Here is a 23,252-nt window from a genome sequence, read left to right on the forward strand (position 1 = left end):
TACACTTGGACAATGGTCGGCTTGGCCTCCGCCCTTATGCGAAGCACGGTCTTCGAATTTGCTTACACTTGACCTTACCTACTGTTGGAACATTACTGCTGCAGTACTGTCAATTTCGGTGATAAAATGATGTGACGGATTGAAAATTCTATTCTCAGCAGTAATGCGGCAATAAACGTCACTCAATTTACCAAGAAAATTCAATGTAATCTTGATGAGGGGGCACCATGGTCTAGAAATGCTTAGGGCACCAAAATGTCTTAATCCGGCACTGACTCCCGACCAATTATATCATTTAAAAATTTGATTAATTGAAATAAAATCATAATTCCAATAACCCAATAACAACATATTTTTATTTTATTTCATTTATTCAAACAAAATTCATACAGTCTGACAGTCTAAACCAAATCGCTGTACAATTTAGAGCTAGACAACATACGCTACGGTACACAACACTTTACAACAACAGTTTTATAAAATACCACTACCATCCATCACCTCACAATACTTCAGACAGATACAGACACTTTCCCATCGACTTGCAAACAAATCACTTTCAGGGGCTCATGACAGAAGCGCGGTTCAGAAATTTTAGCGCGCGAATGAGTGGAGATTTCAGGTGTGTCACCTGAAGAGCTATTGTACAATAGTTTCAGAGCAATCTAGCTAATCGTTTCAAAATGAGAGTGTAACTACGTTTACATGGACCGAGTATGCTGCGGACTTAAATTTTCGCTCACAAGCGTATCTTGAGCGGGTGATCCAATAATTGAATTTCCTGTCATCATATACTGACTTATTTAGTAGTTAACGCGTGCGAAGTTAGTGGCCATAATACGTCATAAGGAATATCTACCCTCTAAATAAAATTAAAAAGATCTACCCTCATCTGTTATTTATTTGTGGTAAGAAATACTTGATAGATAATATTCACATTGACACACTGCAAATAGGGCAAATCAATTGCGTATGGACAGAAAAAAATTTTTTTTTTATTGTTATTTAATCGTATATTATAGCAAATGAAACCTAATTTTATGTATCTAACTGTAATTGGTTGCCTTATTAATAGGTTAGTCCAGTCCACGGTAGCCTAGATTTTAGATTAAAATCAGCTAATCTTCAAGCTAGGCATCTTCTAAGTCTTTTCTTTGATATATTCCATGATTGGCTGCCAATGCTGCCATAGTGCCTATTAGGTCAGTGCACCTTCATTCAGTCTAAAGAATTCGGACGATTTTTTTTTTTAATAAATAAATATTATAGGACATTATTACACAAATTGACTAAGTCCCACTGCCAGTGCAGTTGATTTCGATACCACATGACTGCCAGTGCCAGTGGTATCGAAATCAACTGCATGTGAAACCCAACGCGCGGCCCCGCGTGAGGCCTTGTATAAATGTATAGGATCCTAAAAGCAGTGTTCTTAGGCGTCTCCCGGGCATCGGCGTCTACTCAACTCTATGAATGCTGCTCGACGCAACGTTGGCGCAACTTTGCAGGGACGCCATTATCCATAGCCCTGACTAGACGCCGACGCTCAACATTAGCGTCTCCCGGGCGTCGGCGTCTACTCAACTCTATAGATGCTGCTCGACGCAACGTTGGCGCAACTTTGCAGCGACGCCATTATCCATAGCGCTGACTAGACGCCGACGCTCAAAATTAGCGTCTCCCGGGCGTCGACGTCTACTCAACTCTATGGATGCTGCTCGACGCAACGTCGACGCAACTGCGCAGCGACGCCATTTTCCATAGCGCTGACTAGATGCCGACGCTCAACACTAGCGTCTCCCGGGCGTCGGAGTCTACTCAACTCTATGGATGCTGCTCGGTGCAACTTTGCAGCGACGCCTTTTTCCTTAGCGCTGACTATATTTGCTACAAAACTAAGTGGCGAGGGCAGTGGCATTCTTGGTTGGTCTTAACAAGGGTAAAGGAGATAGCATTATGATCTCAGTTGCCAGTTTTGCGGCAAGTACAGACGCCGACGCTCAACACTAGCGTCTCCCGGGCGGCGGAGTCCACTCAACTCTATGGCTGCTGTTCGACGCAACGTCAGAGCAACGCTGTGGGGCAGCCCTTATTATCCATTAAAATATAATCTTTATTTTTCGCAGGTCGGCAAAGAAGTGGCACATCCAGGGGTAAGGAACCCGTACGATGGCACTTACGAGAAGAAATACTACACGTACTACCAGTGGGTGTGCTTTGTGCTCTTCTTTCAGGTTAGCCTATGTTCATGTCATTTTATTTTATTTGACAAATTTAAAGACTAAAATTAAGTACTTTTTTTTCGAATTCGCCTACTTTTAGAGTAAATACCAATTTAAAAAAAACATCTTCGTGTTGTTACTTAGTACAAAACGCCTTTTTGATAGCGATGATGCCATTATGGGTAGTGTTGGTTAAGACTCGACTCCTTGGAGTCCTCTGCTTTAAGACTCGACTCAGTTTTTCAGACTCTCATAATCAAGATGAAACTCTAGTTCTTTTCAACTTATTAGACTCGAGTCTTTTGTAGAGACTTGAGTCCTTTTCGGAGAACTTGTATTTTTTTGCAAATAACTTCGAAATGCGGTGTTTATAATAACGCCTATTTACTTTACTATTGTTTAGGTAAAACCTATAAAATTGTTGACTGAGTCTTTTCCGGAGACTCGAGTCCTTCTGAGTTGCGCTTAAAAAAGACTCAATGAAGGACTCGACTCGGAACTTACATGATTCAGAAGTTTTTTAAGCTCTGAGTATCGGAAAAACAAGTCGAGTTCTTCAATTTAGACCCAAAAGACTAGTTTCTACCAACGCTAATTATGGGGCGTAGTCTAAATAACCTTATTGATAGATGTCAAAAAGTGAAAGTAACACTTTGCAAAAACTAGGTTTAACGAAAAAAAACTCATTTAAAGTGCCAGTTTAACCGATATCATTTAATTCTTTTGGCCCCAGAAATGCGTGGTTAAAAATTTTCCGGACCTCTTATTACACCGTGTATTATTTAAATACCTAAGGGGATAAATTACGTTAACCACCACGACTGCCTTAGCAGTCTCAATCTGACATTCGCTAACCTCTGCGTAACTTACATCTCGCTCGCACTATTATGCGTAATGCTTAAGTTAAACACACAAAAAGAAAATTTGAAATAGAGGTGTATTGTCAAAGAAAACTTTGTAGCCACGTAAATTGACTGCCATCTTTCGATACATGATTAAAACTTTTAGAACGCCATTTGACTTTAATCCGTATTCTTTCACTGACATGTGTTAAATTTCTTAAATATAAAAAGGTGGCGCCATCTTACCGGGCACAACCTAAAGGCTATGGCGCCATCGCTCGAAACAATGCTGCTATACCTTTGGCCTTTGATCTATTAGATGGCGCCCCTTTTTGATATTTAACAAATTTAACACATATCAGTAAAAGAATAAGGATCAAAGTCAAATGGCGTCCTAAAAGTTTTAATCATGTGTCGGAAGATGGCAGTAAATTTACTGTTGCTACAAAGTTTTCTTTGACAATCCACCTCTATTTCAAATTCTCTTGGCACACGCTAGCGAATATGTCAGTGTCTAACTGGTGGTAGCCGTACTGCTTACGTATGCAAACGTACGACCACTTTGCTACTTAAGATGAGTAAGAGCTTAACGGTCTCCTTACGGATTTCCTCATTCGAGATCACGGAAAGTAACTCTATTAGCATGACATCTGGCTGACTTAGTCAGGTCATAAGTTCTGGCACAAAGATTTTTACTGATAAATAATTTGTTAATGTATAAAAAAGGCACAGATTATCCTTTTATTGCTAGCCTACTTTATTGTCCTACAGCTGGGCAAAGGGCTCCTCTCCACTTGACCCTATCATTGGCATTTTCCCACCATTTTGGATAGAATGCGTCCAAGTCGTCCCGCCATCTCCTTTTCGCAAAGCAGATAACCCTTATTATTCATATTTTCATATAATGTGGGTTGGAAGCTTATTTAATGCTGAATTATTCACAATATAATTAAAGTGAAATGTTAAATTTCTTTTGAGAAAATAAATTTCTTTGACCACAAACGTAATTTGCTGTTTTAGCTTTGCATAATTCTATGCAATGCAATGTAATATTCGGGAAAAAGTTATAAAAAAACATGCAAAAAATACGCGCGCTGTTCAAGGTGATTTTGATTCCTATTTATTTATTTTTCTTTATTTACATGGTTAAATCTTGCATAAAACAAAAGCTGGTCATTTATTTTTGTTTAGATATATAATTCATTTGTATTGTACTACCAAAATTGAAACTGTACTGCTGCTGCGAAATTGCAAGGAGAAATTATGAATGAATTAATTGATAAAGTCGCCATGCACTTTTACGACTGATGGTACATGTTTTACCAAACCTACTCGTTGGATGGTAGGCAAAAATAAGCGTGTTATTGACAAGTACTTTAAGTTTGAAGGGTATTAGCTGAAGTACAGACTTGTCGGAGAACTAAATGCTGGTGATAAATTAACATTTTAATAAAGTAGGTTCATGCATATAACCAATTGCGCCTATTTCAATAATATAACACTGATTTTTACTCCTTTTTGTAAAATATAATTTTTCACAATCCAGCCGCGTATTGGCATCTCAAGACAATCCCAAAGTAAACAAGTATTAGTAAATAAAGTCGCGATCTAAATTTTAAACTAATTATATTACGTTTTAATCAGTATAAAACAAGTTTTCAAATCATGGCAAACTTTTTTTAAAGCTTATTATTTAAAGCTTAGGGGCCATAATTATATTTAATTTAAACATATTTTAGTTTTAGTCTACAATAGTTTTTGTTATGAATTCTAATCATCATGTTATATCAATACATTTTATTTTTAAAAACTTTGTATTACATTTTATCGGTCAGAACCTTTGTAACAGAACTTATGACCTAACTAAGTATATGTACAGTCAACCAATTTGAATCCTAGACCACTATAGAACCTTGTCGCTTTAAGTACTCTATACATGACATGCATCACTCAATAAGCACTGTCGTAGAAGTCATTATGACATGGTTCTATAGTGGCCTAGGAATCAAATTGGTTGACCGTACATCGCGTCGAAATGTACGCCTCTAGCGACGAATTCATACACGGAAGTCCTAATTTAATTTTCCCATACCTTAATTCGCATCTATTTCTATCGTCTACAGTATTTTATAAACATACTAACAGTCGTGACAATGAACCAGTAAGGCTATGATGGTCGGCTCTTTATCATTTGTCACCATGCCTGTCACGTTCTAACAAGTATGTAAGCGTGAAAGTGACGGGCATAGTGACAAGTTATAAAAATGGAACCATGATGCCACCGCAGACTGCAGTGTTAATTTGACAGTCGCGAAGAATCTGGTCAGTTGGTCGAGTCAATGATCTGAACAGTTATGTGTGATTCATCTATTTGTAGTATTTGACATGTTTTGCGCAATCTGTGTGGCTCAATTACGAGATGAGGTCATGGTCATAACGATTTACCCTAGATTTTAAATCGTCTTTTATTATTAAGAGGAAATAAGAGCTGAACTCTTCTCAGATTTGAGAATTGTATCTCCCTCGCGTTGACGGGGGCGGCTCCTAAAACTAGTGCGATAAGGACAGCTGCAGCTTAGACGAAAAATTTAGCGTAATAATCTCAGAAATCGAGGTGTTATTCTCAACATGTCCCTCTATTTTCCATACAAACGTTATCGACAATTTCCTCTCAGGATTTAGGTCCTAGATGAATATTTTTTAAATGAGTTCTATATATATCGTTGTCTCGTAAGTACCCTCAACACAAGCCTTATTGAGCTTACTGTGGGACTTAGTCAATTTGTGTAATAATGTCCAATAATATTTATTTATTTATTTATTTATTTATTTATATTACCAGTACCTATGTCTGTACGTTTAGATTTTATTGTTATTCTTGTTTTTTTAAAAACTAAGTTTTAAAAAGCGCTATACCGGCCATATAAATGTGCCGTAAACAGACGCCTGGCATACAAAATTGGCCACAGTAAACGGTCGGACCGTTTTGATTTAGATAATTTCTTCCTCATTCCGTTACCGAAATTTCGTTACGATTGGTTAAGTTTTGAAGGAGGCAAAAGTCAAACAAAATTGATTGAGCAAATAGATTTTTACGCAAGATTGTGCACCTAAGCTGCACTTGTCCTTATCGCACTAATTTTAGGAGCGCGACAGAGATATTTACCTAAAATTGGGTACTTGACACATGTTGAATATTATAATAAAATTTAGTTAAATGGATAGAAAATGAGCCATCCATTATAAAAAAGTGGAATTTAAAAAAATATATTGAGATTATAAAAAAATTAAAATTAAATTTTTGTAATTTGTATTGAGGTGTGCAATAAAGTATATTTGTATTGTATTGTATTGTATAAAAAAATACAAGGCTCCGAAGTCTCAAAAAAAATTTTTTTTTGTCTTTCAAAAATAGAGAAGAAAATGGTACAATTCGATTCCTTACATTTTATTGAAAAATAAATTGTATGACAACCATACACATAAACGCAATATTTCAGGGTCAAAATGGCAATTTCCTTGATCTTCCATACATTTAGGACAGACTTATATGATGTGACGTCACATCACCTAACCTTGTTTTAGAGGCGTTTCAATCGTCGAGTGCGAGCGTCAGACTTTAACTCTCATTTCTGACCTTTGTGTTGCTCAAATGCCATGAGTCCTATATAGACATTTGATCCGCAGGAAAATCAAGATCGTTTGACATTATTTACAAAAAACAGTCAAGTAAACAATTCTCAATTCTGAGATATAAAAGGGCTCAGCTGGTATTTCCTCTTAAACAACTGACCCATAAATTTTCATGACTATCAAATTAACACTTTGTCTGGTTCACTGTCACGTAGCGTATTTACAAAATACTGTGCGTAAACTATAGATTTGTCAACTGTGAATAACAGTAAAACTTCTACATTTAGGTGTTGCGATTTTTTTTAAAGGCTACCGCAAAATTGAAAGTTATTATAATTATTTTTTACACGTTTTAATAAAAAAATAATAATACGGAAACTGAACTATATTTGCTAAGGCAGACTCCAACAAGAACCTTAAAATGTTCAAGTTGGCTCTATAGAAAAAAAATCACCCCCGGATGGTTTCCGGGATGAAATTAGTACATTTCGATACAAGTGCGAAAAGTAGGAACGAATGGCTATAAATTAAAACACGACTGAAGGGAGTTTTTTAAATCGACACGGGTTGCGAATTACCTTTTCGCACGTTTTACGGTACATATGGCCCTTTAAAGTTTCGACATACGCACGTATAGTCACCGCACTAGGGCGGTAGCCGGTAAATTAGGGCTATATGTACTGTAATAGTACATTACGATACAAGTGCGAAAAATAGGAAATTCGAAACGAGTGGCGATAAATTAAAACACGACTGAAGGGAGTGTTTTAAATCGACACGAGTTGCGAATTACTTATTCGCACATGTATCGTACAACGTTTTACAGTACATATGGCCCTTTAAATGTTCGACATAGTAACGTAATGTGCTAATTTTCGCACTAGTACCGTAAAGTAGCACCATATGTACTGTAAACTATCTAATGTTCTTCCCCGGGACTAAAAGTATTTCCATACGAAATTTCATCCAAATCCAGTGAAGAGGTAACAAAAAGACATAGCTACTTTCTCTTTTTATATATTTTTATAGCAAACATCCCTATAATGGACGTGGCACCAATAATGAGACGTAACGTAAACCACACATCCTGTAAAATAAGTATATAACGTCAGTTTTTAACACTGGCAACATTTTACCATAAAGAAGAGACATTGAGCTGCATAAGTTTGAAGTTTCATTATTTTTTATCTGTTGTAAAAGAAATGGCGCCATTTTGTCCATGACTGGAGAAACATTTTTTTTTATACCACGACGGTGGCAAACAAGCATACGGCCCGCCTGATGGTAAGCAGTCACCGCAGCCTATGGACGCCTGCAACTCCAGAGGTGTTACATGGGTGAATCAACTTTTTTTGTTTTGTTATCCTGTCCCGTTGTCCAAGGGACAACAGTGGCACAGTTTGTTTGAAGAGACGTTGTATGCCGTTCTATTAACATGCTTAGTAGGGGGCCCATTATGGACATTGGTTATAACGACCACAAAAATGCAAGTTTGATACATTTAAGTACCATAAAATCAGTATTTCAATGAACTTTTGTCCCCTGGACAACTAATCGTAACCATGGCAACGAGTGACGTTAAAAAGTGGATTCTCCCACATGCGCGTTGCCGACCCTTTAAAAACCTGTACACTCCTTTTTTGAAGAACCCCATACATAGTTTTAATTTATTAATTATGTTGAAACTAATTACAACAATCTTTATTAACGTTGAAAACATAAAAGATGATTAGGACATTCAACTTAGAAGGCAAAATTCGTGATATTTTAAAATACCCAGCTTTTGTTCTTTAAGAAAAAAAAAATCTCATGATTAGCAATGTGCCAAAGAGAATTTTCCTAAATTGCAAAGTCCCCAATGAATGTTTTAGGTATTTATTTTCTGCACATTTATTGCTAAACCTTCTTACAGTTTCTATTTCTATAACACTTGAAATAGACGCCAATGAGCGACGTAAATGTTAGATGAAACAGTCGTCAACAGTTAACAACATTGAGTAAAAATCCCTAATCTGAACAGGAACTACGTCTAAAAGAGAGGTATGGGCTTGTGAGTCTAAAGTTACTTGAAATAAATGATTAATAATAATAATAATTGTGAATGTCATCTCGCTTTGTGTGGTAGGGCACAGCACAGCGGATATCATTCCAGATCTAGAGCGGAGCCCAACTGGGGAAGTACCTCCACCTTACAGAAAACCGCAACCAAATAACACTAGACCCTACTCATAGTGTTGTGTTCCTGCCAGTGAGTAAGGTTGCCAGAGCTCAACGAGCGGGAGGGGGGGGGGGGGATGCTAGGGTCGGCAACGCGCATGTGACTCCTCTGGAGCTGCAGGCGTACATAGGCTACGGAGACTGCTTACCATCAGGCGGGCCGTATGCTTGTTTGCCACCGACGTAGTATAAAAAAAAATAACTTTCTAAGTGGAAACTTACATGAGAATATTCTCATAAAACTTTCCAGAAAATTTGAGAATGTTCTGTGGATTGTAGGATTTGAGATATACTATGGATTGTCCCCAGGCCATAATGTGCTACACGCCCAAGTTCCTGTGGGACTTCTTCGAAGGCGGGCTCATGAGGACCATAGTCATGGGGCTGAACGTCAGCGTCTGCAAAAGCAAGGAGAAGGAGAAGAAGAAGGACCTGCTCATTGGGTATCTGCTGCGGTATCAGAAGGTAAGTTTTTACAAGTTTTAACCACTAGCGTCCCACCGTCATAATACTAGTACTAATTACCTACAATGAAATATAATCGCAACTATGTACTTAGGCAACTCAGCAAGCTTCGTGGCCTAAAATCATAAAATCATAAATCATTTATTTTGCTTGAAACATGGTACAAAAGATGGTCAATATATTAGGGAAAAACACACATTTCACCAGCAGCTGGCATGCAAAATTATTAAATTACACGTAGGTATTCATTCCATATTTACGAGGTCATAACAGATCAATATAATTAAAACAAGCAGGAAAACATAACAATATTAAAATACATTAGTAATTTTACAACACATTGATAGTATTAATTAAAATAATTAGGAGATTAGCAATGTCAATAAAATAAAAGAGCTTAAAAATACATAATTATACCTATCAGTTAAGAATATTCTCGTAATAATCAAAATAATCATTGACACTATAGATAGATAGATAGATAGATAGATAAATCATTTATTTGGCAGCTGCAAAAACACACAATATAAAGTTTAAATCATCATAAAGAACACAAATTATTACAGGAACAAAATAAAAATAGCACAAAAGAAAATTGAGACAACAAAATAGGCATAAATAATAAACAATAAAATAAAATAAAAGTACCTACCTACATACTGTGTGCGTTGCAGCAGGACAAAAGGGTCACGGCTATAGAAACATTTATCTACTAACCATTTTTTTAACCTAGATTTAAATGAATTAAATGGTAATTTTTTGATATCATCATGTAAACGATTATAAATACTAATTGACATACATAGCGCATTCTTTCCATACAATTTTGTTTTTTTAGGCGGGATAATAAGTCTTTCAGGGTACCTTGTGTTGAACTTACATACATCTTTTATAACTTTCTTTACAGTATGATTATAAATAACACCCGTCTAGATATAATACATGTATAAAGTATATAGAGACAAATGGAAGGTAACTGGTACTTATAGCACAGGTTTATACCTATTGTAAGTATCAGCGAAAAACTCTTGGACAATGAATCCTATGTAATATATTATAAGAAATTATGTATTAGGTGTAAACTTTTGAGCTTAATAAACTATCTTGAATAAACTATCTTGAATCTTTTTTTTTACTGGAGAATTCCGGATGAAGTCTCACAAATAGACAAACTTCATAAATATATATACTAGGTACAGTCAAAAGTTTCAAATCCTTAAATAGGGGCTTACATGATGTTAACATGTCTACATTACATATAGCTCTTATGCACTGTTTTTGAGCTATTAATACAAGTTCGACATGGCTCGAGTTACCCCACAGAAGAATTCCGTACCTGAGCAGAGAACAAACGTACTCGACTAAAAAGTTCTCTAGTATATCCAACCCCCACCGTATCCCCAACTGCGAAAAATGGCGATAAATCGTAGTACTTAACTTAGTAGTAGGTACTTAACTCTGCAGATATTTAAGTAAGCTTAGCATTATATGTATACTCGTATATATATATAAAACAGATGTTCCGTAGCAAAAAAAAAACGGTGTTTAAAATCTAGCACTCTTATATTTAATTAAGGAAACCGTAGGTCTAACTTTAAAATGCAATAGTTAATAATACCGCAAATTGTAAACGACCGTTTGTTTCTTAATGAAAGAAAAAAAAAATCATACGGCAAGCAACATCTGCGCCTGATGACAGCAGTTGACCACGACGCTCTGCAAAGAGTACAACGACAAAGAAGAAGAAGATATCATGATTGTATTAAGTTCTATTCAAATTTGAATGCTATTTTTCTTGTACACGTTTGATTTTTTTCCAATTTTACATTATAATAAAAGTTTCTAAATATTCAAAAAAATTATGTAATCTGTTTTTTGCTAGAGAGGAAAATGGGGACTACAGGCGTTGTCCCCGTGGTCTCGAAGGCATTGTGTCGACAGAGTAACATCCCTAGTACGCAAAATGTTCAAGTCAATAAACAAGGCCAAGTGCGGGTAGTTCGAAAAACTTGCTCGGCTAGATGTTGATGTCAACTTTAGCCAGTCTTTTCCGAGACCACGGGGACAACGCCGTCCTCGAAACGTCGGAGGTAAATTTAAAACTAAATACGCGATAAAGTCCCGTTTATATTAGTTAACAATGTGTAAAAAAATCGTGAAAGTTCAAATCGGTGTCTTAAAATTATTGTTTTATAAAATGATACTTGTTTTTCGGGATATTTACTTTGTCGGGAAGACATGCCACGGACGATCTGGCAACCCTAGGGCCGCCTGTCATTTTTTTTTTGTTTGTAGAAACGAATAGAAATCGTTTCCGATGTCGATGTCCGGTTTAGATAAAATTTAGCATGCCCACGTAACGTCGGAGACAAATATTTTTTGTGGTTATTCAATGTATAGAATAGTATTTGTAAATAACATTGAACTAATAGATATTGACCTATTCAACAAACAAAACGTTTTCGCGTAAATCTCTAACACGATTGTACCCATTTTTTGCCAAAATTTAATTTCATTGATCACCTGTACAAGTGGAGTCAGGCATTGACGAGTAAAATATAAAGACTACCAAACGCACGACAACTAGCTAAACGAATCCGTCAAAAATTGACGTTCAAATCAATTACTTTTTGGTAGTATTTTAAGTTATTATTATTGACAGATTTTTGTGTGTTGGATCCATTTCCCTGAGTTACGTCCAATTATATATAATCGTATATTATTTATTTATTTAAAGTTTATTGCACAAACAAAGAAAAAATTTACAAATGGCGGCATTTTCATATAGTTATTATGTAGGTGGGCTATTTTATTTAAGCTTGTTGGCTACTCTTTCTTTATTAGGACATGAAGATGAAAGTGGAGGACACTGAAATTACCTTTTCATACAAACGTAATCCTCTTTTTCTTCTGACTTTTATGGAATTTTAATTATCATAAGAGATTTCATACATTTAAAAAAATTGTATGAAATCTGTTTCTCGCTTCTAATTTGTACAATAATCAAAACATCGAAAAAATTCAAATGTAAGGGCATAGCTATGATTAATTTACATCAAATCATCACAAAATATTATCCGTAATGTCAATATCCATAGAGGAAAATGTTGATTACGTTTGTATGGAGAAGCGGCCGTCCCCTTTCCTCTTTTTTTAATTTATTTATACAAAACCCTTAATGTACAATACTGTCTTTAAAGCTTCGCGCCAAACTGCATGACAGTTTGTAGGCGAAAAGTTATTTCTACCTAAATGTTATTTCTACCCAGAATCGGGAGCTCTTTCGATCTCCTGATTCTGATTAATGTTGACCACCTAAAGAGGTTTACAGTCTCTATTATTTACTTGTCCCTGTCATTACCCAACCTGTCCATGCGAATATTATAGGACGACAATAGCAATTTGAGATTAGAGTTTTGCAATGTTTCGTCATGATTTCACTATAAACGTAGACGCAGCCTCGTTGCGTTATAGCACAGAATAATAGTACTATCGAACAGAAAGGAAACTTCCTACGAAACCGAAGTTTGACAGCGATTCAGGGACCAATCATGTTGTCCCTTTCTAATGGCACTATCCCTTTCGGCTATTTAGGGTTATCAAAATACCTTTCATCTATTAGTTTAACACATATCAGTGAAAGAATAAGGCGCAAAGTCAAATGGCATTCTAAACGTTATAAGTTATAATCATGTGTCGAAAGATGGCAGTAAATTTACTGTGTGTAGTATAAAATAACTAGTGATATAACCGAGGGATCTGACGAGCAAAACTTTAAACAGAAGTATATTTTCAGGGTAATGGAGATAAACGGTAAAACCCACGCGACGGCCTTATCTCCCGTCGCAAGGTTTGCGCGGCTCGCCGTTCTTTTTGTTTCCTTCTAATTTAATTTTACGCCCAACATTCTTCTAATTTACTTTTACGCCTAACATTCTTTTAATTTACTTTTACGTCCAACATTTATTTTTTATTTTTACGGTGTTTACCCGGTAAAGACAATTAATAATTTCAATGAAATTCTCCATTGAATGAGATGTTTTGGGTTCTGTAGTCAACTAGCAACCCTTATAGTTTCTACATGTCTGTCTATCCTTCCGCGGCTTTGCTCCGTGATCGTTAGTGCTAGAAAGCTGCAATTTGACATGTATACATAAATAAATCATGTAAGCAAAATAGTAAAAAAAAAAAAAAAAATTTTTTTTAATGGTACCTCACTACGAAAGTGTTTTATTCGCATTCAACTTATGATGTTGGGTGACGTTGGATAGATCTTTCAAAATGAATAGGGGTATTCACAGACCATTTTTTGATAAAGAGAATAAATTAGGAAATATTCGCTTCGAAAGGAAAAACGGGTAACTACGTAAGTAACCGATTTTTTAAGAAGTCAAATCGAATATTTGCCGCATGAGCTGCATCGCATAAATCGCGCATTCTGTACACATATAGGTACCGTCCGTTCCTTCAAGCCAAAATAAACCTTACTGCAACGGAACAAGATATATTATACCAGTAAACCTCATATTAGCATTCAAACAACATATTTCCCATGCGCAAGTAATTTAGTATTCTAGGCATCCTTGTGATATGAATTCTGGGAATCTTGCGTTAAACGGACCTAAGCATAATGTACTTAGCAATTAAGCGACTTATTACGAACCTTAAGCGCTTTGAAATAAAGTTTATAGTCTGACCGACCGGTTTGGCTTAGTGGGTAGTGACCCTGCCTACGAAGCTGATGGTCCCGGGTTCAAATCCTGGTAAGGGCATTTATTCGTGTGATGAGCATGGATATTTGTTCCTGAGTCATGGGTGTTTTCTATGTATTTATAAATATTTATATGTTATATATATAAATATTATAAATATTTATATGATGTTTGACGATCTTTTTGTGAAATTCTTATTATTAAGTTTACCATATCTATAATAGTTCAATGTTTTTTTTAGAACAATAATAACTGCATCAATAAATTGCTCTGATATTTAGATTAAGATGATATTTGTAAAATTTGACGATTTAAAAGTGCTTGTTGCTAGGCCTATTTGAATAATGAATATTTTGACTTGACTTGACTTGTATATATCGTTGTCTAAGTACCCTCAACACCTTATTGAGCTTACTGTGGGACTTTAGTCAATTTGTGTAATAATGTCCTATAATATTTATTTATTTATTAGTGATACTGTCCACACTGTGACGTAGGTTCTTAGTAGGCACATTCATAAACCTTATCACAAGTATACAGGCTATTTTTGTCACCTGCAATCATTTACGGGGGAATATATACTATATAGGTCATACTCAGCAACTTTCACTATGGGACCAACATCGAAATCGAAAAAAAAAACGCACTTACAACCCCTCGGTGTTCTTGGCAGCGGTAATCGCTTACCATCATCCGTCTGCCTATAACATGAAAAAAATGTTTCCGTGTATATCCGATTGCCATCAGATAAGCTTAACCACCACAAAAAGCCTCGTCTAAGGGCATTCCAACCCGTACTGGACGTGATCAGCGACACGCTTTTTTGTCCCGGTCATTGCCATCAACGTCCATCGCTGGTTCTCCACCACGATACCGGTATCCAGCCATGATGGGCCTTCGATGGACTGAGCGGTCAACGACTCTTGCTTACCTCCGTTAAATTTCTAGATTGCACATGCTTCTGGTACAAGTAATGTCAACCTAAGACGATACAATCCACCGTGAACGTGAGTTTAATTTTTATGAAACTACTACTATTTCTAATATTGAGGTCGCGTTATTAAGTTGGACTGGGCTACGAAGTAAACTTTCCATCATCTGGCATGTGTGCTTGTTTACCTACTCAGTAAAATAAAATAAAAAACGTTTAAAAAAAATATACGTGACCTAGACTAGATAGTAGACGGATACTGGTCGTACGTAAAGCATGAGCAGATGCACTTTGAAATGGAACTCGTAATAAAACCTAAGACTGCTTATAAAACAGTAAAAAAATAAGTAAAAATTGTAATACTTACATTGTTAGGCGTTAGTATACTGGGTAATTTCTCACATAATCCGATTTGTAAAAGTACGCGTCTGACTTCGGGATACACCGAAAAAACAATAAAACACGCACGAATCACTAAACTGCAATCGACGGTGGAAGATCCTGCACTGAATAAAAAATTCTTCGAAATTTTAAAGTAGTACTCGAGGAATTCCCCTACGGGACTTACCCGAATCGCTCCAGTGTATAGTATCCATAATTCGGGAGCTCCTCTTGCAATATTTGTTGAACGTTGAAACGACATTGAACTCTATTGTTTGTTAGACAAAATTTATTTTTATTTAACACTAGACTTGTGATAGAACAACTAACCATCTTCAACCCAAACTATTACACGAGGCGGGGAATAACCGCTACGCTACTACTTAGTAAGTTCGTTTAATGCATATGGTTTAATGTATTTTAGAATAAAATGAATTCTGTATTCGTTGGTATTTCCAATAAACAAGTAAAAAAACTTAAATCCGTATTAACGGAATTGTGGCTTACAATAACGTAATTATAAAAGGTCCAAAATCGATCCGGTATTCCGGAATTGCGGAATTCCGGGATTACGGAGTGGAAGCCCTAGTCTTAATTAGCTGCAGAAACACGAAGGACACTTGACAAGATCATGAACCTGTACAGCCGCCATCGGATATATCATGGTGCTCACAAATATCTGAAAACGCCTCTATGGTCAAGGCTCTAGAGCGTGTTCAGATATTATTGAGCAGCTCGGCCGCTCCGATGTATCTTGTGGCGACTGTACTAGAAAGCTGTGTTTCTTTCCCTGTAGAGTACCAAGTACCGTTGCGTAACCCGCCTTTCCGGTTTCGAGATTTAACGTTTTCTGGTCAACCGTCGCGACAGTCCACTTATTACACGATCTGATTATAAGCCTTATTCCAAAGACATAAAGTCTACCGATTGTCACAATGTTGCTGTTAATACCATCGTCTACGCAGGGGTGCCAGGCGTACGATAATTATCGTATACGTACGATAATTTGAGCTCCCGTACGATGTACGTTCCAAAGAGTATTGTCGTACGCAAAAGTACGATAATTTCAGCCATTGGACGATACCAAATATCTAGTATTTTATGCAAAATGTGACACGTTCACTCAGAAGTAAGTAGAAATAGGCTACAATAGGGTTGTTGACTCATGTTTTATATTGAAATCTTTTCGCCACGGCTCATGGGACCTGGGTTCCGTTGGCGTAGGCTCTAGTCTTTACGAAAGCCACTACAATATGACCTTCCAATCCAGAGGGGAAACTAGGTCTTGATAAGATTAGTCCGGTTTCCTCGCGATTTTTTCTTTTACAGAAAAGCGTCTGGCAAATATCAAAGGTTTTATCATTTATAATACAGAGTCCTCAGCAAGCTTGGTTCTTCAAACAAACGTAAGCACATTTACACTCTCTATTTTAAAACAAATATCTAGATTGCTCTAAACTTTTTACTTACAATAGGATAACGTATATCTAGTCCTGTAATTAGTCTATGTAGCTCAGTGTTGTCACATCTACCAAATTTTCGGTAGATCTATCTATTTTGCCTGCGTTCTACCTATCTACCTCCCTCAGCCTGAAATCTACCTATTTTTCAAAATGGTACAATTGTAAGCAATTCTCAATACATGTGACGGAACATTACTTAATTTCTACCGAATTTCGATTCGATTTAATGAAAGCTTGCCAAAGAAACAGATTATACAAGCAGGTTTATTACCTACAAACAATGGAAATCCTAACTTTTGTTTCAATTTCTTTAATAAACACGTGTACTAACGTCACAATATTAAAAACTTATAAATAATTCCAAACATTATATACACTTTTTTATCATATAAATGTACTTCTATTGAGTGGTAGATCTACCTATTTTTCATTTTAAACGCCACCCATTTCTACCTATTTTTGCACCCTGTTCTACCATTTCGCTAAAATTGTATGTGACAACACTGATGTAGCTTAAAAAATACAGGGAATTTAAGTTTCTCATACAAACCTTGTTATTGCTCTGTTTCGTTTGTTTAATAACTTTTATAAGCTGGAGCTATATATACTAATTACAGGACTAGATATACCTATGTCATTGTATGTGCAAAGTTTCATTACAATCCAACACGTAGTTTACTTCTGTATTGTTTTTATTGAGGTGTGCAATAATAGTATGTACTATTATGTGCAACGAGGGGGGTAAGTGAAATTTTGGATACGAGGGTGGTAATTCCCGAGAGCCGGAGGCCGGAAAGAAATAAAGACCCGAGTTTGCAATATTCTTACACAATGTTTTACATCACACTTGGGAAGCAAAAACTAAATTATAAGCGAAATAATTCTTAAATACGGTGACATATCAAACATTCGTCCGCCATTTTGTAATGTCTTGGCAGGTGAGGCATCGAAGGCACAGACCTATTCGGCATTCAGCCACGATTGAAAATTTAAACGGGTGTTAAATTAATCAAATTAAATAATTTTAAACATGAACAAAGATATTAAATTATAAACGTCAGTATTTTAAAAGTTAAACTCATTTATGCTACTTGCTTTATATGAATAAGTGACATCATTAAAAAAAAGTGTAATGAAAAGAGTATTTGTTGTGTATTGTAGTTTTAAAGTCAGTACCCCTAGTGTAAATATTTTCGACAACGAAACGTGACGTACGCGTTTGCGTTAAGTGTCATTTTGTATGAGATTTTTGACTTTCCAAAACGTCCCGCTTGGCGCGCTGTTCAAAAACCCATACAAAATGAGACTTAACGCAAACGCGTACGTCACGTTTCGCTATCGACTAAATTTACACTAGGGGTACAGAACGATTCTCCGTGTGTATGGGAAGGTGAAATTCGGCCGATCTTGCCGGGGATAAAATACGAGAATTACCAGGACTTATGAGCACATCAAGGATATCTAAATTGGATTTCCCAAGCTAAGAGGATACTAAATTCAAAAATATGAATCACACGTTTCGAAGAACTAAATTATGTTAAATGTCGGCTGCATAGTAAGGAACCTCAGTGAGTCATGGGTTTTGATAAACGTATATTAATTTTATCATAGTAATGGCATGCGTGCTTTAACAATATGTTATATAATGTAATTAAATTTAACGTAATGTTTAAGAGGCTGTCAACACCGAATGTCCTTGAAATTGATGTTACTTAAACAGTTTTTTAAGAAAGACTATTTGTTTTAGTCAAGTAAGAAAAATATATGTTCATATTAATTATATTTCAAAGACCGTGGTCGTACTCGATACATGATTGAACAAAATCGGCTCGATATAAATTAATTGCAAAGATTGGTCTTAAAATCACAATTAAACGGTTTTATGTCTTTATTGTTTTGACTTATGGGTCTGCAATTAAAATCACAATTTCAAAAAATTTATATCTAAACCGCTGTTGAGTAAAATATTACACTAATAATCCACTTTTTTTTATTTACATATTTTTCTTATTATTCCCTTGCCCAGGCCCAGTAACATGCGACAGTGCTATCTCATTTACTCCGATACAAATAGACAGTGTGCGCGCTTTAGGTATTGACAGCCTCTTAACATATTTCTATTGCCTTGGTGGCCTAGCGGTAAGAGCATGCGACTTGCAATCCGGAGGTCGCTGCTTCAAACCCCGGTTTCGTACCAATGAGTTTTTAGGAACTTATGTACGAAATATCATTTGCTATTTACCAGTCGCTTTTCGGTGAAGGAAAACATCGTAAGGAAACTGGACTAATCCTAAAATATCTAGTGTCTCTTTAATTTGGCAACGTTTACTATACTGGACATAATCTTTAACCCTCTTTTTAGGGTTCCGTACCCAAAGGGTAAAACGGGACCCTATTACTAAGACTCCGCTGTCCGCTCTTCAATCACTAGCCTGTATCTCATGAACCGTGATAGTTAGACAGTTGAAATCTTCACAGATGATGTATTTCTGTTGCCGCTGTAATAACAAATACTAAAAAACAGCATAAAATAAATATTTAAGGGGGCTCCCATACAATAAACGTGAGTTTTTCGCTCGTTTTTATAGATTCGTGCGCGAGTCCGACTCGCACTTGGGTGGTTTTTATTGCATTTTTTTCTTAACCTTTACAACTATTGGGCACCGAAGAGTTTGAACTCACGACCTTCCGTGTTTTCTGTCAATTTAAGGGCTTAAGCGCCTCCTTTTCAAGTGGGACAAATGACATCGTGAGAACAGGGTGCAAAGAACAACCCTCCACTGTCATCCATTAGTTCCAGTAGCGACTACTTGACTTAATTACTGTCAAGTGTTTTAGAACAGATGTCATTTCTCTAACGGCATTTTAGAAACCGTTTCACTCTCGAGCGCTTGGCTTTTTTTGGTGGAAACGTGGGTAAAACTGAATGGGTAGTGAAGTGTGACAATGCTTTTAGGCGTTTTTTGTGTACTCATGAATGCGTTGTTGTAGCTACTAAATGGATGAATGAGACGCGTTTTTTGTATCACAGATATTACTAGAGACCTAGATAAGTTGGCAGCGATTTTGACAGCCCAGACAGTGCAAGTGTTATTTTAAACGTCAAACGTCTTTGAAATTATGACGTGTACTTAACACTGCAAGGCTGGGCTATCAAAATCGCTGCCAACTTAGCTTGGTCTGACACTAATAAAATGAAAGGGATTGGCCAATGTAGTAAGGTCAAAATGGATAAGTGTGGCTGGGCACATTGGGGCCTGGGGCTCATTTCTCGAACAATATTAGTCTAATATTATTAGTGTGTTGCCATGGTAACCCATACTACTTGACAGTTCGTAGACTAATAATATTAGTCTAATACCGTTCGAGAAAAGGGCCCCTGTTCACACATTGATTAGTGTTTATTGCGAGTTTATACATTTGCCGGTAAACGCAAATAGGAAGTAGAAACTGTATGAACTATAGTTCGTTTTTTTAAGAAGGCCGCTCGCCTTCTCTCTTATGGTAAAAAAACGAACTAATCTTGGAGTACTTTTTTATTAAAAATCACTTTTGAAAAACAAATTACAGCAAATATGTAACAATTATAAATCATATACGATTATTTAGAAAGAATAGATTTTATTTGTATTGATTGTCATATTACCTAAAACTACTTTATACGCGTAACAGTGAGAAAAACAATAATAAATTTCTATGCAAATCAATACATATCAATGTAAGTTAATCGGTTATCTACATTCTTTTGCTTTCATAATATAAACTATATTTTTTTCAAGCGGTTTTCAATAAAAAAACACGTCAAGATTGTTTACCTTTTATCTAATGCTAATAAACGAACTATTATAGGTAAAAAACTTAAGTAAGTCACCAGAGGGCCTACCGCAAACCACGTTCGACGTGTTGCCTCCCTGTCACACTTAGCTACGAATTTACAAGTGCAATAGAGAGGCAACACGTCGAACGTGGTTCGCGGTAGGCCCTCTGGTGTATGTAGTTGTGACGTGTTCGAATAGATAATACATGTTTAAAAGACATACACAAACAAAACTAATCTCTATTCGAACACGTCACAACTACATACAACAGGTGACTTACTTAAGTTTTTTACCTATAGTCGTGATTTGGTACAAATTTCTCGGAAGTTATAAATAAATCGAAACTAACTGGTTTGGCATTAAACGTGCAGAAAAAATACCGAGAACATTTCATGGGAACTTTGAATTTTTTGAAAATTTGTTTGACACATTGCTTGACGTGCAGCAGTAGTATCTTACAAAAGTTTTGATTGCCTCAGATTGTACACGTCAAACCTCTTACGGGTATTACAGATATGCCCCCTTATTCATAAACGTCTACTAAAGTTGACAAGTCGCTAATAATCGTTTGTCCCTTTCCGACGTATTCGTATGATGGAAAGGGACAAGCGATTATTAGCGGCTTGTCAACTTTAGTAGACGTTTACGAATAAGGCGGATAGATCGTGTCATTCACGACGACGCGTGTCTTGACTTGTATGACACGTGGATGACACGAACTATATTACAATACACGTGGGATCATTTTTGAATTCTAGTCAGACTATATTTATTCTAGTTCGTTGACCTAGGTCATTCTAAATTAGCCTAGCGGTGACATCGCCTACTCAGTGCCATATCCGTTCCCTAAACGGTTGATTACTGGTTGATGAGCGTTAACCGACTGCCGAAAAAGTAGACTGAATGCGGCTTAAGTTTTAATAAAAAATATTGATTGAACTCGAAAAAGTAGTCCGCATCATTTTTAGGGTTCCGTAGCCAAATGGCAAAAAACGGAACCCTTATAGATTCGTCATGTCCGTCTGTCTGTCCGATTCTGTCACAGCCACTTTTTTCCGAAACTATAAAAGCTATACTGTTCAAACTTGGTAAGTAGATGTATTCTATGAACCGCATTATGATGTTCACACAAAAATATAAAAAAAACAATAAATTTTGGGGGTTCCCCATACTTAGAACTGAAACTCAAAAAATCTTTTTTCATCAAACTCATACGTGTGGGGTATCTATGGATAGGTCTTTAAAAATGATATTGAGGTTTCTAATATCATTTTTTTCTAAACTGAAAAGTTTGCGCGAGAGACACTTCCAAAGTGGTAAAAAGTGTGTCCCCCCCCCCGTAACTTCTAAAATAACAGAATGAAAAATCTAAAAAAAATGTATGATATACATTGCCATGCAAACTTCCACCGAAAATTGGTTCGAACGAGATCTAGTAAGTAGTTTTTTTTTAATACGTCATAAAAATTTTAAAAAAAATTTTTTTTCATCAAACCCATACGTGTGGGGTATCTATGGATAGGTCTTCAAAAATGATATTTAGGTTTCTAATATCATTTTTTTCTAAACTGAATAGTTTGCGCGAGAGACACTTCCAAAGTGAAAAAATGTGTGTCCCCCCCCCCTGTAACTTCTAAAATAACAGAATGAAAAATCTAAAAAAAATATATGATATACATTGCCATGCAAACTTCCACCGAAAATTGGTTCGAACGAGATCTAGTAAGTAGTTTTTTTTTAATACGTCATAAAAATTAAAAAAAAAATTTTTTTTCATCAAACCCATACGTGTGGGGTATCTATGGATAGGTCTTCAAAAATGATATTTAGGTTTCTAATATAATTTTTTTCTAAACTGAATAGTTTGCGCGAGAGACACTTCCAAAGTGAAAAAATGTGTGTCCCCCCCCCCCCTGTAACTTCTAAAATAACAGAATGAAAAATCTAAAAAAAATATATGATATACATTACCATGCAAACTTCCACCGAAAATTGGTTTGAACGAGATCTAGTGAATAGTTTTTTTTTAATACGTCAATAAATTAAAAAAAAATTTTTTTCATCAAACCCATACGTGTGGGGTATCTATGGATAGGTCTTAAAAAATGATATTTAGGTTCCTAACATCATTTTTTTCTAAACTGAATAGTTTGCGCGAGAGACAGTTCCAAAGTGGTAAAATGTGTGTCCAAAGTGGTAAAATGTTGAACAAGATCTAGCAAGTAGATTTTTTTTTAATACGTCTTAAATGGTACGGAACCCTTCATGCGCGAGTCCGACTCGCACTTGGCCGCTTTTTACGAGTAGGCTCATTTCTCGAAATGGGGGCCTATTTCTCGATCGGTATTAGACTAATATTATTAGTCCACGAACTATCACTATTACTACTGTGGCAACACACTATTAATATTAGACGAATACCGTTCGAGAAATGGGCTAATATTATTAGTCCATGAACTGTCAAATCATATAGGTTTCCATGACAACACACTAATTCTATTAATAGCCTTATTAATGTTGTTTGAGAAATGGGCCCCTGCATTTGGTATTAGGGCCTATTATTTTATA

General features: G+C 36.1%; 1 protein-coding gene across 2 annotated transcripts in view; it reads left to right on the top strand.

The window, feature by feature from the left end:
- LOC133529022 (innexin inx1) overlaps nt 1–23,252 on the top strand; it is an 87,753-nt gene that overhangs the window by 45,517 nt on the left and 18,984 nt on the right. For both annotated transcript variants that reach the window (XR_009801090.1, XM_061866611.1), the window contains exons 3-4: nt 2,127–2,234; nt 9,224–9,379. Coding sequence is in view for 1 of the 2 variants with exons in the window: in XM_061866611.1 (XP_061722595.1) it covers nt 2,127–2,234; nt 9,224–9,379 (264 nt within the window). In the remaining variant the exon portion in view is untranslated. The remainder of the gene's footprint in view (nt 1–2,126; nt 2,235–9,223; nt 9,380–23,252) is intronic.

This window comes from Cydia pomonella, chromosome 1 (assembly GCF_033807575.1).
Source record: "Cydia pomonella isolate Wapato2018A chromosome 1, ilCydPomo1, whole genome shotgun sequence".
Lineage (NCBI taxonomy): Eukaryota > Metazoa > Arthropoda > Insecta > Lepidoptera > Tortricidae > Cydia > Cydia pomonella.